Source organism: Sciurus vulgaris, assembly GCF_902686455.1.
Source record: "Sciurus vulgaris genome assembly, chromosome: 1".
Classification (NCBI taxonomy): domain Eukaryota; kingdom Metazoa; phylum Chordata; class Mammalia; order Rodentia; family Sciuridae; genus Sciurus; species Sciurus vulgaris.
Window position 1 is genome coordinate 33,292,794 of NC_136461.1, and position 15,589 is coordinate 33,308,382.

Below are 15,589 nucleotides of genomic sequence, written 5' to 3' on the forward strand. Positions count from 1 at the left end.
CCCACTTTATAGCCATCTGATTAGCAAGCTTAATTCTCCTTTTTCATAGTTATATAACGTTAACAGGGATTGGAATATAGGCTTCCTTTGGGGAGTGCTACTCTATCTACTGTGTATCTTAATATTTCCCTTTTATAAACTTTTTAATTTTTTTAAAATCTTTTGGGTATAAAACCATACTCATATAGCTCCTGTTATAAAATTTTGTTTTGGTGAATGTTTCTTTCTCAAACTATGATCTGATTCCTTCCTTTTTTTTTTTTTTTTTTTTTTTTTTTGGTACCAGGGATTGAACTCAGGGTCACTTAACCACTGAGCCACATCCTTAGCCCTTTTTTTTTTAGGGTTTTATTAATATACAGGGTCTTGCTGAGTTGCTTAGGGCCTCACTAAGTTGCTGAGACTGGCTTTGAACTCTTGATCTTCCTACTCAGCCTCCCAAGCTGCTGGTATTACAGGCATGCGCCACCATGCCCAACTCTGATTCCTTCTTTTGCTCTTAACTCTGATATGTTCATTTCTTAATTCCTTACTCTCTGTCTGCTGGAACTAATCTCAAGTCCTGACAACTCCCAGTTGCTGAGGGCTTTGATTACCTCCCTGCTCAGTTCTTCTGGTGTCTTTTCCTTGAAGCTGCCCCTTCTGTAACTTTATGAAAATTTTCTTACCTGTCTGCCTCTGAATCTTCTTCTCTCACTTCTCTTCAACCTCCTAGTCATGGTAGGCCTGATTTTCAGTCAAACTTATTTTCACTGGTAATCTCATCTACTTCACTTTTAATTCTGTAGTTTTTGGTTTTCTATCTTGTTTTATTTTTAGATAGGGCCTTACTGTATTGCCCAGGCTGGTCTTGAACTTATGGGCTCAAGTGATCCTCATGATTTCAAGTAGCTGGAACTTCAGGCTTGTACCACTATGTCTTGGCAACATTTTTATTAGTGAACCTGATGTTGAGGATTCCCCAATTTACAGCTTTTGCTCTGAACTCTTTTCTAAACCCCAGTCTGAATTTCTTACTGCCTCCCTCAGTATTTCCAAATAGGAGAGCCATAGATCTATAGCATGTGTACTTCTATATACACAGCATGTTTAATTTGGTTTGTTGTTACCCCCTGCTTCCTCCACATGCATAGTCTTAAGCATCTCTCACCTTGGTGATCCAAGCTAGAATCTCCACCATTTCTGGTTCTTTTATTCTTAATCTTTTTCTTTCTAGCCTCTGCCACATGGCAGATTTAGCCTGTTAAGTAGTCTTCAAAGTGGGGAGTGCAAGAAGATTGTTGGGATACAGGAATAAAATAAAATGAACTTTTTTTTAATCTTACCCTTTTACAGGGTAAGATTGATTTAAAACACATATGATTATTTTAAAACACATAAGAGGCTGGGCATGATGGTATAGGCCTGGAATCCCAGATATTCTGGAGGTAGAAGGATTTCAAGTTTGAGGCTAGCCTCAGCAAGTAAGCAAGATACTCAGCAAGTTAGTAAGTCCCTGTCTTCAAATAAAAATAAAAAACAAAAAGGGCTCAGTGGTAAAGCACCCCTGGCTTCAGTCCCCAGTACGAAACAAAACAACCGTATATATATATTTATTAGTAAGTGTGTGTAGGTTGGAGTATATGCTCCTAAATTCATTCACATGGAAACACTACCACAAAAAATTGGCAAGTAGAGGGATTCCAGTTTGTTTTAGCCAAAAAAACTTTTTTTTTTTTTGCGCCAGGAATTGAACCCAGGGGCACTTAACCACTGAGCCACATCCCAGCCCTTTTTTTTATTTTTTATTTTGAGACAGGGTCTTGCTAAATTCCCGAGGCTGCCTTTGGACTTGTGATCCAAAGCCTCAGCCTCCCGAGCTGCTGGGATTTACAGGCATGCACCACTGTGCCAGGGCAAAGAACCTTTTATTTAAGTGAAATCTTACTCATTTGAAAATGTGAATCAAAAGCAAAGTGTGGGCTGGGGAGATAGCTCAGTTGGTAGAGTGCTTGCCTTGCAAGCACAAGGCCCTGGGTTCGATCCCCAGTACCACACACACACACACACACACAAAAACAAAGGTCTGTGATTGTGTCAGTCTTCGTGGGCATCAGGAGTAGCAGTCCATTACATTTTTAGTCTTCCACCTTTTTCCTGTGGTATCATCACTTGCTAATTTGAGCCAGGATCATAATACTATCAGTCCATTTCTCCACATCTCCTTCCTTTTCTGGGGGTAGACCTTTTGTTTTTACAGAATAGGAGCTCAGTGAGTATTTGTAGAATGAATAACCAAGTGGACACTGAAACCTGTTAATAATATTTACATTTGGAGGAACAGGGTCTATTCTACCTGTACCTGGCCTGTGTAGAATTTGTTTGTTTTGGGATCCCAAGTGTGGTCCTTTGTCTCTGGGGTTCTGGATAGTTGCACATGGAGTTCATGAGCCTCAGCATCTTTTCTGAAGTAGCACTACAGTGTTGCCACTTCCCTAGAACTCTGAGGCATTAGTTTTTGTCACTATTACAAAGTGGCCCTCTTCTAGGCCTCATTTCCTTGCTTAATGGGTTTTGCCAACCCTGTGTCTCCTGATGTCAGTATGACCAAATTTTAAGTATGTTGATTAAAAAGAAACTCTTAAATAGTATTACTGAGTCAATCCTGTACATCTTAAACCTAATTACATCCGCTCTAGCATTATGTAAATGCAGTGTTAAATCAACCTTCCCTTTGTAGCTAAGGCAGTGTTTTAGATACACTCTGTCCTGGCTGATATTCTCCCCTGGAGAAACTAACAGGAATTAACAGTAGCATGAGAGCTGAGGTCTGAATAGTTTGTAAGGAAAAGTGGGTCTGTTTTCCTTGTATTGGCTTAGGTGCCCTCACCCTTTTGGATGTCCTCTAGATTGTCAGCCTGGATGGCCCTTCTACCTGGAACATTATAATAGGTACTATACTGACTTCCTAGTCCAAGGAAAGGGGCAGCTTGTCTCCTATGGGACTCACAGACATGTCTCATAGCAGTGAACTTTAGGGGGAAGGAGCATGGAGAAGGATTGTTTTTGGTATATTTGTTTCAGGTTGCTGGGGATTGAACCCAGGACCTTGCACATGCCAGGCAAGTGTTATACCATGAGGAGGACCATCCTCCCTTCCCCCACACCCCAGTTGGTTTTCATTGTAAATCAAACCTCGGCTTTGTGTCAAGTTGAGGCAAGACTAATTGGATTTCCTCTGGTGTGCTCAGGTTGCAGATGAATACATGTTTTCCCTGGAGGAGAATAAGAAATCCAAGGGTCGCCGACAACCCTTAAGCAAGCTCCCACGCCATCACCCACTGGTGTTGCAGGATTGTGTCAGTGATGATGGTAAGTGTAGGTTCTTTTCTTCACTTGTGAAAAAGTGACTCACCACATTGGGACATTGGGACTTTCTCTGATAGGATATCAGAAGGCCATGTCAGGAATGAGAGTGTGCCTGTGACTTAATTCTTCTCCCCAACACTCCATATAGAGGATGGGATTTCCTTTTATATCTAATTTGCTAGTCAAATTTCATTATCAGTTTGAGTATCATAGTATATACTTAATATGGGATAATCACGTGGAGATTCTTTCCTTTCTTAGCAAGTACAGGATTTTTTTTTTTTTTTTTTTTCCAGAATAGTAAATTCTGTCAATGATGCCAAGGCGTGTGGTGTGTGGGTACAAAGTTAAATAAGATATGTCTGTGTCCACCAGATGTTCACAGGGTAGTGGGGCAAACTGACAGGTAAACAGATCTAAAGAAAGAACAGGCTGCAATCTAGGCAGAGGAGATAGTGTGAGTAACCATGGAGCAGAAGAACAGGAGTGGATGTGCAGAGAAACTGTTCTCAGCTCAGTGTGGCTCAAGTTCAAGGGCAAGGCTAGAGAGTGACAGGTGGGATAGGAGGAGCAAAGTGGACATGAGGCAAAGTCATCATAGTGTTATTTGTGAGCTCAGAGTGAGAACCTTTTCTCAGGCGTTCTGGAGCTCTTAAAGTATTTTAAGCAGAGGAATGACATGGTCAGATAGACATTAGAAAGACTACTCCTTGTGATGATGACATGTTGAGGATGACTTTGAGCACATCAGTTGGACTTTTGAGTTATAAGAACTAAGCAAGGATGGTCATGGGAGGGGTGGAGAAGGAAGTATAGAGAAGATCAAGTCAGTGAATTTGGTGACTGTTTAAGGAGCTGTGAAGGTACTCAGTAAGGGATAAGGATGAGTGGATGGCCTTTCTGGTTTATAGCTTTTTTTGGGTTTGGAGACCTGCTTTTAGTGTCTGGAGGATGTAGACTTGGGGCTATCACAGAAGTGCTATTTCATAGCATTATTAGAATTAAGGAGGTCACTTATAGAGAAAGCACAGAAGTGGGTGAGCAGAGGTTGCCGATAGGTGGACAGAGGAAGGGGGGAACCTGTGAGGGAGACAGAAGAGGAGTAGGAGACATATACAAGGAGAACCAGGAACTGTGGCACCGAAGCTCAGGGAGTGATGACAATAGTGGAGACTGGTTTCCTATGCCGCCTGTAGCCCATGACCCAATAGGAAGGGTGCTGAAGAACCTTAGTACCCTTGGGAGAGTGGAGTCACTTGACTTGTTACTTTGACTAGTGCTGGACCCTTCCCTACCTTGTCCTCTCCTTCCTGATCTGATGTCACAGCCCATCTCTGCAGTTTTCCTTGGTAGAAAGCCCAACATAAGTTAGGTGGGGAATAGCCCTGGAGAGTGTATGGTCAGAATAGTGGCCAGATATGGATAGAGTCAGGTCCTGAGGTGTCCCCTGAGCTCATACTCTGACCCAGCTCAGGAGTTCTAGCCTTTGCATGGTTCTCCACTTCATGCTTTAAAGAAACACAGATTGTAGAAAACTGGAAAAGCAGAACAGTTGTAAAGGAAAAGAAGATTACCCATATGCCTAGCCTCCAGACATGAGCACAGTGAACGTAAAATGTATTATTTTCCCGATTTTTCTAGACATACATATTATGTCCATGTATATCTTTTTAAAAATAATCTGATTGATATCCTACTATAAACTTCCCCAGCTTTTTGTGATGAAAAATGTTCAAATGTGGCAAACTAAAGAGATGGAATCATTGCATGCTTTCCATGTATGTTTAATGATTCTTAACCAGAACAGTGTCAATTAGGTTTGCCTTATTCCTTTCTCTCAGTAGCTTAGTTTATGTACATGTGCATACACCTGTCTTTCACATTCCTTGAAAGTACTTCATTTTAATATACCAGTAGTCACATTTCCTAAGAGGGATTGTCCTCTAAGTACTATACTGCTGTCATACCTGGGATAATAGCTCCATAGTATTTTCTCATCTTCAGTTTAGATCTCTTTTCCTGCTTGTCCCAATAATGTGTTTTACAACTTTTTTCCTTTAATATAAACCAAACTAGGGTCACACATTATATTTTTAAGTTAGCTTTCTTTGGTCTCTTTTAGTCTGGCATACTCCTTACCCCATTGTGTGCGTGCGTGTGCACATGTGCACACACTAGGAATTGAACCCAGGGGTGCTTTACCACTGAGATACATCATTAGTTCTTTGAATTTTTTATTTTGAGACAGTCTTACTAAGTTGGTGAGGCTGGTCTTGAACTTGGAATCCTTCTGAGTTACTGGGATTATGGCATACATTGGGATTGTAGCATGCCTGGCCCTTGCCCCATTTTTTAAAAAAAGTATTTCCAATTGAGGCATAACATTTTTAGTGAAATGTTAGGACTTAACTGTAAGTCTCTGTGAAGTTTTACATTGTAAACTATTAAAATTTTGATTCTTGCAGTTTCCACTTAACATAGTGAACATTTTCCTGCATCATTCAGTGTTCACATATGAAATGATTTTGGCCACTTTTGACTTTGTCAAGTGGAACAGATGTCAGTGTTTTAGGTTTTTAGTTGTGATTATGAGCCTGTCGGTTTTTGTTTCTTTGATCATATCTCAGTCACTCTTGTTTAGGCCAAGGTTATGAGACAAATCTGTGGGCACCGTGGCTCCTGACTGGATCTGAACAATGAGGCTCTGAGGGGTTGCTTTTCCTTGCCTGCACTGGCCTCCTTACGCTACAGTGGCCTTTGCTGAGGCTGCACCCAGTGGCAGCTGCCAGGTCCCTTCATATTGAACGTGACTGGAGACACAGTAGAAAATGATTTCTCTATCCTGAGAGTTGCTAGAAAGGAACATGGGGTTACCTAGTACATCCCTTAAAAATATAAATTTAATTCTTAGCTTCCTGAGACACTGGATTCAGCCCACAGGCTGTTGTTGGTCAGCCCCTAGTCAGACTTAGTGTGACATTATAAGGCTAAGATGAGGATTCATTGTGAACATGTGGCTCTGCCCTCCTGTGAGGCAGAGCCAGGAGGAATTGGGAATTCCCTGCCCACAACAGGCAGATGCCCACCGACCTTGCAGAGGGAGCTGGAAAGTCCTGACCAAGGACCATGATGTGACAAACTTTTAAGTTTGCCAGTTCCCTGTTATTTTTCCTTCCTTGTTTTCCTTTAGTACAACCAAAGGAAAACTCATAAAGAGAAAGGACTGAAGGTGCTGACATTTTGAAGGCAGCTAATAACAGAGTGAAGGAATATGTAGCTTCACTTTGCTGCCCTTGGAGAAGACAGAGAGTTGAATGTGACAGTTGTTAAGAGGAGCAGAACAGGCTGAGCTCCTGGGTAAAAGGAAAAGTAGAGACCATGACTCATTCTTGCCAGAGAAAGGGGTACAGGCAGACCCACAACATCATCTAGGTACTAAAGGAGTCTGTTGATAATCATTTCACCCTTGACCTTTGTCACCTTAGGAGTCTTGGGTTTGTTCCAATCCTAGGAATAGCAGTCCTGGCTGAGCTTAGGTACTTTCCAGGCCATGCCACTTATGTGCAGGGCTGGTGCTGATTTATGTTTCTGTCCTTCCTCTAGAGACCTCTGAACAGCTGACTCCTGAGGAGGAGGCTGAGGAGACAGAGGCTTGGGCCAAGCCATTGAGCCAGCTGTGGCAGAACCGACCCCCGAACTTTGAGGCCGAAAAGGAATTCAACGAGACCATGGCCCAGCAGGCCCCTCACTGTGCTGTCTGTATGATCTTCCAGACATACCATCAGGTAGGCCCACATCATCCCTTCTGCATACCTAGGACCAGCAATCACAGGAAGCTATATTTAATTGTGGGTATATGCCTTGTCACTGTTTGTCTTAAGAGGAACTTTTTCCCCCTGTTTTTCTCTTCTGCCCCACCTATGTGAAATAGGAATTTGGGGATAAAGGGAAAAAAAAAGATGAGTTCCGAGTCTCAAAAGAGAACTGTTGGAATGCAAAACAATGTGTGGTGTGGGAGCCACCCAGCTCATATATCCCTGCAACCATGATCCTTGCCTGCTGAAAGTAGCACCATGTGAGGGCAGTTTGCAAGTGCAAGGAACTTTGCCCCCAAATTGTATAACTTTGCTTTCTGATTCATCCCCTTGCTTCCATCCCTTTATGAATGTTAACACCCCCCATAAGGGTTCCTTCTCTCTCAAGATAGTCCACGCTCTCTCTTTCACCTTTGGTCGGCACTCCTTACTTTGCTAATTAATAAATCTCTGCTTACTCCTCAGTATCTGATGTATGCTGAAATTCTTTTCCATCACATATGTCAAAGACCCCATTGTCCTGAGTTGAGGTCCCAGTCTCCCAGATCTTCTCTGATCCCCTTCTGCTGACAAGTGTATTGGTTAGGTTTCACAGGGCAGATCAACCAGCACTGTGAATTTTTACTTGAGAATGCCTTGGAGATGATGTGGCTCAGGCTCCCCTTGAATATGCACTCATCACAGACTTAACTGTTTGCAGAGCATTCTGGTTTTTTTTGTGGCGGGCAGGGTGGTGCTGGGAATTGAACTCAGGGGCACTTGGCCACTGAGCCACACCCCCAACCCTATTTTATATTTTATTTAGAGACAGGCTCTCACTTAATTGCTTAGTGCCTTGCTTTTGCTGAGGCTGACTTTGAACTCACGATCCTCCTGCCTCAGCCTCCTGAGCCACTGGGATTACAGGTGTGTGCCACGGAGCCCAGCAGCATTCTGCTTTTTTATCATCCCATCTGAGACTCTTCCTCTCAGGTGGCGTGCAGTACTGGTCAGTCAGGGTGCAGGACTCAACTTAAGGTGTAAACCATATCCTCTGATGTCACCTTCTTTTCTTTCCCATTGTCACAGGAGGTGTTATCAGTGACCAGAAGGAACTAGGGCAGGGCAGAAGCAGAGGGCCTGATTGGAACAAGGGGTTTGGAAAGCACAGTTGCTGAGCTCATCTGTGCCTGTCCCATGCTGGTGCATTGATGGCTTCACCATTGTGAATCCCTCGGGAACTGGCTCTGGAAGGTCAGGAGGTATTCATAGCAGCAGATGCCATGTGACCAGCTCAGGCCCACCTGGAACCTGCACAGGTTGACAGGCATTTGAGCAGTCTCTCTTGGGTGGTTAAAGTGGCATTTACTGCATTGAACCTGGCAGGGCCCCAGGTTTATGTGTGCTGACGGATGAAACCTCAGACCAAATTATTTTGGACTAATAAGTCACTACTTTCTTTGACAAAAAGCAAAATAAAGAACTATATGTGCCATTGTATGTAGGGGAAGTGACTGGCCTGCTGGTTACTGTGAGTGGATCAACTAAGTGTAGTACTACTAAGGGTTATATGAATGGCATGTATTTGGGGCTCTGTCTTTGGAATGAGCCTAACAGTGCCGTGCAGCATCAGAGCCAGCGGATAGTTTGCCAAGGGAAGTTTATGGACATAATGTTCTTCCTGGAGGGGCCTGGAGCCAGGAATCATAGATGTGACTTCAGCTGTGTGACAGTACTGCAGCTCAGGCAACTGGCTTACTTGGACCATCAGGGGCAATTCGTGTTGGCCCTTAGGAGCACCTGCTCTGGGTACGCTCCCTGAGCTGGACCACAGTGTATTACAGCACATAGGAGACCTAAGTGGAAGCCTTGTTGCCAATATCTCAGTGCATTTTATTACTACTTGGTTTGGGAAGATTGAAATCCCAGTTGCCTCTTACCTCACTCCCTCTTCTTAGTTGTCCCCTAGGGGCCTTTGTTTGATGCTGCTGTGAGAAATTGAATTTGAGTCATTAGAGGTAACTTCAATTAGTAGCTCTGGGATAATGGCTGTGCACCCGGGAGCCATAGCCATAGTCATATCGATAAGAGAGGCAGCTTTCTGCTGATGGAGCAGGTGGGAAGCCGAGAGCATAAGCGGCTCACTGCGTTGTGCACTTGTTTTTTCCCCTTAGGTCGAGTTTGGAGGTCTTAGTCAGAACTGTGGAAACACTTCAGAATTAGCCCCCAAGAAGCAGAGGACCAAGCCATTGATTCCAGAAATGTGCTTCACCTCAACTGGCTGCAGCACAGACATCAACCTTTCTACTCCTTACCTCGAGGAGGATGGCACCAGCATTCTAGTTTCCTGCAAGAAGTGCAGTGTCCGGGTCCATGCCAGTGAGTGCCTCTTGCCTTTCTCTGCAACCTCTGCCAGGAGCATGGGCCTATTCACTGGAAGTCCTTGTCATGTGCTGGCCTCCCTACCCACCCAGTACAAAGGCTGCTTATGTGTTCCTGGAGAGTTTCTTGCTGATCAATGAGTTTGCTTGCACCAGTCTGCTCTGTTCTGTCCTCTTGGTTGCACATGTCCAGAGGGGATTAATTCTGCCACTTACTAGGTGTTTGTACCAGCGAATCCAGTTTTTATGGCTCTAGGCCATACTGTGCAATTAAGCCCTGGAATCACTGACCTAGAATTCTGGTTTTTCTGTAACATTTGGTATCTTTAGGAGGTAGTCTATGGGAAAAAAAAAAAAAAACAAAAAACAATAAACCAGCAAATCCACATTCTCACTCTGACTTCTGGGTTTAATTTGCTTTTCTCCATGTCCCTATTAGGTTGCTATGGGGTCCCCCCAGCTAAGGCTTCTGAAGACTGGATGTGTTCTCGGTGTTCAGCCAATGCCCTGGAGGAAGTGAGTACTCCCACACTCTTCCTGTCTTCCCTATGAGGTTTGGAGTGTATTCAGGGCCAGGCTGTTTCCTGTTGGACTTTATGTCCACAGCAGTCCATTTACGGCATGGTAGTGATGTCAGAGAGTGGGTACTGGGAGAAGTCCTATGACAGTGAGAGTAGTTGCCCCACTTGTGACAGGGCTTTAACGGATCTGGTAGATGTTTGCTCCATTAAGTGACAACCAGGTAGAGGTCCTCATGTGGAGGATTCATATATAACCCTCTTTAAAGAATTCACTTATGGCGCTGGGCGCAGTGGTGCACGCTTGTAATCCCAGTGGCTTGGGAGGCTGAGGCAGGAGGATCGAGAGTTCAAAGCCAGCTTCAGCAAAAGCGAGGTGCTAAGCAATTCAGTGAGACCCTTTCTCTAAATAAAATACAAAATAGAGCTGGGGATATGGCTTAGTGGTCAAGTGCCCCTGAGTTCAATCCCTGGTACCAAAAAAAAAAAAAAAAAGAATTCACCTGTGGAGTTAGAGCCTTAGGACGGGGACTTAAGTGGTTCATTTTGTAATTATCTCTTCATTACTGTCCCTGGAGCTTCACACCATCCCCCACTAGGAAGCAGTCTAGGCCTTATGGTGCTTCCAGTTTGTGCACAGCAGCTTTTGCAACTTTGCTTAGAGTTATTTTGAACATTAACAGTAAAGAGGATTATGTTAAGTCAAGTGAAGACCTGGTATACTTCTGCCCCACATGGCAGAAGGAGTCCTAGTTACAGGGTGTGTGTTTGAAGCTCTGCTTATCATTACTGTTTTCTAAGCTCAAGGTTAGTCGTCCACAGAAAGTGGAAGGGAGAGCATATTGGGTGTTAATGACTTGGTGGTAACCACTTTCCTCCCTCTCCCTTCTGGGCAGGACTGCTGTTTATGCTCCTTACGAGGAGGGGCCCTGCAGAGAGCAAATGACGACAGGTGAGTGTTTTGAGCAGTCTCAGAATGTGCAACCTCAGTGCTGAAGCAGTGTGTATTGGCACTGCATACTATAGTAGCTCTTCTGAGTGACCCATGAAGATTTGGGAAGCGCATTGTGTGGAGCCAGAATACCATCTCCAAGATTAATTTTAACAAGGATGCTGAGGAGAGTCGAGCAGTCAGACCTTTCCACTCCTTTCCCCTCTGATGCAGAGATGTAAGTAACATCCTCCTTTTGGAGGAGATGAGGATGTATGCAGGAGAGTATGAAGACCCTGTGAAATCAGTGCAAGAGCATTGTGGGCTAGAAGTGTCCCAGAGGTGACCACGACCATAGGCTAGTGAGCACTTTTTAACAGAGAAAACTCTGGCCCAGACTCATTTTTGGAGAGGGCAAGTGTCCTCAAGAAGTTCAGTGGGACACTGAGGAGAACTCAGGCAGGCCATCCACTGCTAAATATACAGAAGTTACTGGGTTTCTAGCATTAGGCAACTCATTTTCATAGAGTTGCATTTTTGTTCTCTGTCTCCTGTTTACTTGCTGTGAGGTTGAGACATCAAATGCTGAGGTTTTTACCCCGAAGAGCTGGCTCTCCAGGGGGTAGTGTGCACAGGTAGGTGGCAGCCAGGGGTCAACATCTTGCTTTCAAGTAAAACCCTGTGGGAATGTAACTCCTGCCTCACAGAATCTCTGACATGCTGATTTTGATGGGCGGGCTGTCCTGCTGCCACTTCAGTCCTTTAAAGGTATTTACTCCCATTACTTGAGGAATTGTATTCCTCAAAGTTCCAGGATAGGGTTGGTAATACTCTTCCTTCTTTGAAATGGAAATGGTTCCACTTGAGCCTTTCACCTTTGCCTTTTAATCCCTGTCTTATCTTTTAGGGCCACACAGAACAAATCTGTTCCTACTTCCACATAATAGTCCTACCAGTGCACATGACTTCCAATTAGCCTTTGTCTGTTAAAGGTCCCCCCCCGCCGCCCCCCCCCATACTGGGGATTGAACCCAGGGATGCTTAACCACTGAGCCACATCCTCGATCCTTTTTGTGTATATTTATTTTAATTTAGAGACAGGGTCTTGCTGAGTTGCTTAGGGTCTCACTAAGTTACTGAGGCTGGCTTTGAACTTGCAATCCTCCTGCTTAAGCCTCCTAAGCCACTGGGATTATAAGCATGTGCCACCATGCCTGACCTTGTTGAAGGTTTTCAATGACTGTTTTTTTTGGTGTGGTGTTGGAGATTGAACCCAGGGCCTCAGACATGCTAGGCAAATGCTCTACCACCGAGCTAAAATTAAGAGCTTTTGCCATCTTAGTCTTTCTCATCTTGGCACAAATGTCCAGAACTTACTTTAATCCTCTATGGATGTTCATTATGCAGACCTCTCAGTGAGGCCTGGGCCAAACCTTAAAGGGAGCAGAAAGGTAGAGATTATTTCCGCCCAGGGAAGAGGTTTGACAGAGGCCAGGGAAAACCATGATTATTGGCATACTGCTGTAGAGTGGGGATGTTTTCAAGAAGGACCTAGGTCCTGTGGTGAAAGAGCTCAGTGTAGAGTTCCCTAGTTTATTCTCACCCCTGAAACCAATCACACCCAATTAACTGTGGCTCTGCTTATTTTGCCACAGACTGAGGGAGTAGTAGAAGCGTGACCTGGCCTAACTAGGGTAGGTTGTCCACAGTACTCAGTAGAGTGGCAATTATGGCTCTAACCTTCCTGAGGCCCTGGAACTGGCTGATGGGAGTTTGGGGCCACACTGGGTGAGGGAAGTGGCACTGTTGGGAGGCCTACTTTAGAAGGGGAAGCCATAGGGCCTTGGACCCAGAGGTGACTGGACCCTTTGCCTTTTGGCAGATGGGTCCATGTTTCATGTGCTGTGGCGATCTTGGAAGCAAGGTTTGTCAACATTGCAGAAAGAAGTCCTGTGGATGTGAGCAAAATCCCCCTGCCTCGCTTCAAACTGGTAAGAAATAAGAGATGGTTTTATAGGCTCCACATAATTACCTAGTTGTAAGTCTCTGTGTAGAGGGCAACAGTGCCTTTCTGCTTGGTCCAGTAGCTATTTTATCCCTTGGTTTTGGTCCGTTTGTGATTCTTACTCTGTTGAATGACTTAACATCACATATGATTAGACATAGGATTAGAACAGGCTGTGTGTGCCCTCATGTTTTGGGGAGGAGGGTGGCCCTGCCTACTTGGCTCTGTGCATTTGGGTGGGGGAACACTAGAGGAAGCTGGACTGTCAATTCCTGGAATCATTGGCTTTCTTCCTTTGGGTGCAGAAATGTGTCTTCTGTAAGAAGCGGAGGAAAAGAAACGCTGGGTGCTGTGTGCAGTGTTCTCATGGCCGTTGCCCAACCGCCTTCCATGTGAGCTGTGCCCAGGCTGCTGGAGTGATGATGCAGCCGGACGACTGGCCTTTTGTCGTCTTCATTACCTGTTTTCGGCACAAGATTCCCAACTTGGAGGTGAGGGAGGGTGCAGCTCAGAAAACCTTGATGGTGTTCAGGACTATTTTCTCTGTACGTTATGTGCAGTTATTGGATTGGCATACATTTCCTCAAATATTGTGTTTGATGGAGAGTGTAATGAGTCAGTCATTAAGAAGGGGCTTCTGTACGTCTTTGCCAAACTGCTTGTGGTTGATTCCTTTGGGTTATCTGTTAACTTGGTTGTCTCTCCACTAGGATAAGCTCTTTGAAGGTCCACATCTTATTAATCTGGGTCTTGAGAACTGATGACGAGAGCTCCTGACAGTTCACCATCAACTGCCATGCAATAGGGATTTTTGTAGTCCTCTAAATGTTGACATGCAGAGAAAGATACATGAAAGGTTAGCTAGGGGAGTTATGAAATGGTCTGGGTAGAAGGTGGCATTCAAGGGGTCTTTAATGTAAGAAGGAATTATGAGCAGGAGGACATTCAGGGCTTCAGAAATAGAAGAAGCAAATCTTGGAAGAATGAACACTCACAGTGATCTTGGGCATATGATGGGGGGATGAACTTGAAGTGTACAGCATGGAAGATGAAGACCCAAGGCTACTGCACTTAGGAGTTTGGCCTCTCTTCCATTGGAGGAGAACTCGGAATACTGAAAATTTGAACTGTATTTTCTAACAGTAACTGGTGATTTGAGGAGAAAATTCAAGGAGTCAATTTAAGGCAGTGAGACAAGTTAGCAAAGGACACAGTGAAGTCTGAAATAGGACACAAAGGCAGAGTTTTGAGGTCATATCTAACCCTGAGATCCTACAACAGGTCCAAATGACAGGGTTTGTGGACTGCTGTGGGAGAGAGAGAGGAGAAGAGGAAGGAGAAAGGGAAGTGAACTGAACTGAACTTAGGAGATGGGAAGGATGCTCATGTGGTGATGTTGCTAATTGCAGTCAGGATTGATATGGAGAAGGGCTGTTTTCCCAGGGAGAGGGAAGGAGATGAAAAAGAGAAAAGAATATGTAGATTTTTTGAGGTCTCTGAAGCATTCAGTTGAGCAACGTGGGCAGGCAGCTGGGTTAAGGATGAGAGTGAAGATTTGGAGATTATCCGTTTCTGGCAGGATAACTCAAGCCCATTTCTTATTGGAAGCCAGGCTCTGGATATTCCCAGTAGGAGGCACTGATAGCACAGCATGAACCAGTGAAAGCAGCCAGCAGGAGGATTAGGAGGGCCGTATGCTACTATAGAGAAGGTAGGCATTGAGTACTCTAATCTGGGACTCCTATGGGGCAGTCAGGTCAGAAGCCACTCATCAGTGAGTTGTAGTCTAACAGAAGAGGTGACCATGCAGATTTGGAGCATTGTGGCGAATGTAATAATTAAAAGGAAGAACATGGGAGGAGCTGGTCCAGGGGCGTGAAATTTTCACTCTGCCATTGGGGATCACAGAAAAGTCCTCAGTTGACTAGATCTTCCTCTTTCACAAAGGTATTTTAATGAGCATGAGAGGTGGTGAGTGGTATGGGTGGGACCTTGGGGAGATGTGAAAATATCCATTGTGGGAATGAGGATCTGGAGGACTAAAAGCCTGAGGTAGCATTGATTCCCAGCTGTGGTAAGGAGGTCCAAGTTTGGTCATGAAACAGAATTAGGGTTTTCTGACTATCATTAGTACTCCAGATATGCTTAAGTTGGTAGCTGTAGCCTGCTGATGCTGTGAGGAAATTGGAATACTGTTGAGTATTTATCTTACCATTTCGTGCTTACTATTTAATAAGCTTCTGCTATGTGCCAGGCACAGTTATGCTAGGAATTTACCAGTGGACAAGATAACAAAAGTCCCTGTCCTCATATGGTATATATGAAGTATGGTCTAGTTGAAAGATACATAGGAAACCAGTAAGAAACTACGCAGGAAATAGCATTTCAGATGGTGAGAAGTGTAGTGGACAAAAGCAGGATGAGGCAAGAAGAAGAATGGGTCGTAAGGAGGGCATCAGTGAGTAGTCCTTAGAAAGTGGGGGAGCTATGTGCAGACTACTGGGGAATGCATTTCAGGTAGTGGAGTTCTCAGGTAAGAGCATGTATGGAGAACGGTGAGGCTGGCATGGCTGGAGCAGAGTGGGCAGGTTGGCGGGGTGGGAGGGGTGGAG

General features: G+C 44.5%; 1 protein-coding gene across 3 annotated transcripts in view; it reads left to right on the plus strand.

The window, feature by feature from the left end:
* The window catches only part of KDM4A (lysine demethylase 4A), a 72,889-nt gene that overhangs the window by 24,435 nt on the left and 32,865 nt on the right, over positions 1–15,589 (plus strand). For all 3 annotated transcript variants that reach the window (XM_079151735.1, XM_079151733.1, XM_079151734.1), the window contains exons 12-18: positions 3,231–3,351; positions 6,952–7,133; positions 9,317–9,521; positions 9,963–10,039; positions 10,938–10,993; positions 12,855–12,963; positions 13,283–13,468. In XM_079151735.1, coding sequence (XP_079007861.1) covers positions 3,231–3,351; positions 6,952–7,133; positions 9,317–9,521; positions 9,963–10,039; positions 10,938–10,993; positions 12,855–12,963; positions 13,283–13,468 — 936 coding nt within the window. The remainder of the gene's footprint in view (positions 1–3,230; positions 3,352–6,951; positions 7,134–9,316; positions 9,522–9,962; positions 10,040–10,937; positions 10,994–12,854; positions 12,964–13,282; positions 13,469–15,589) is intronic.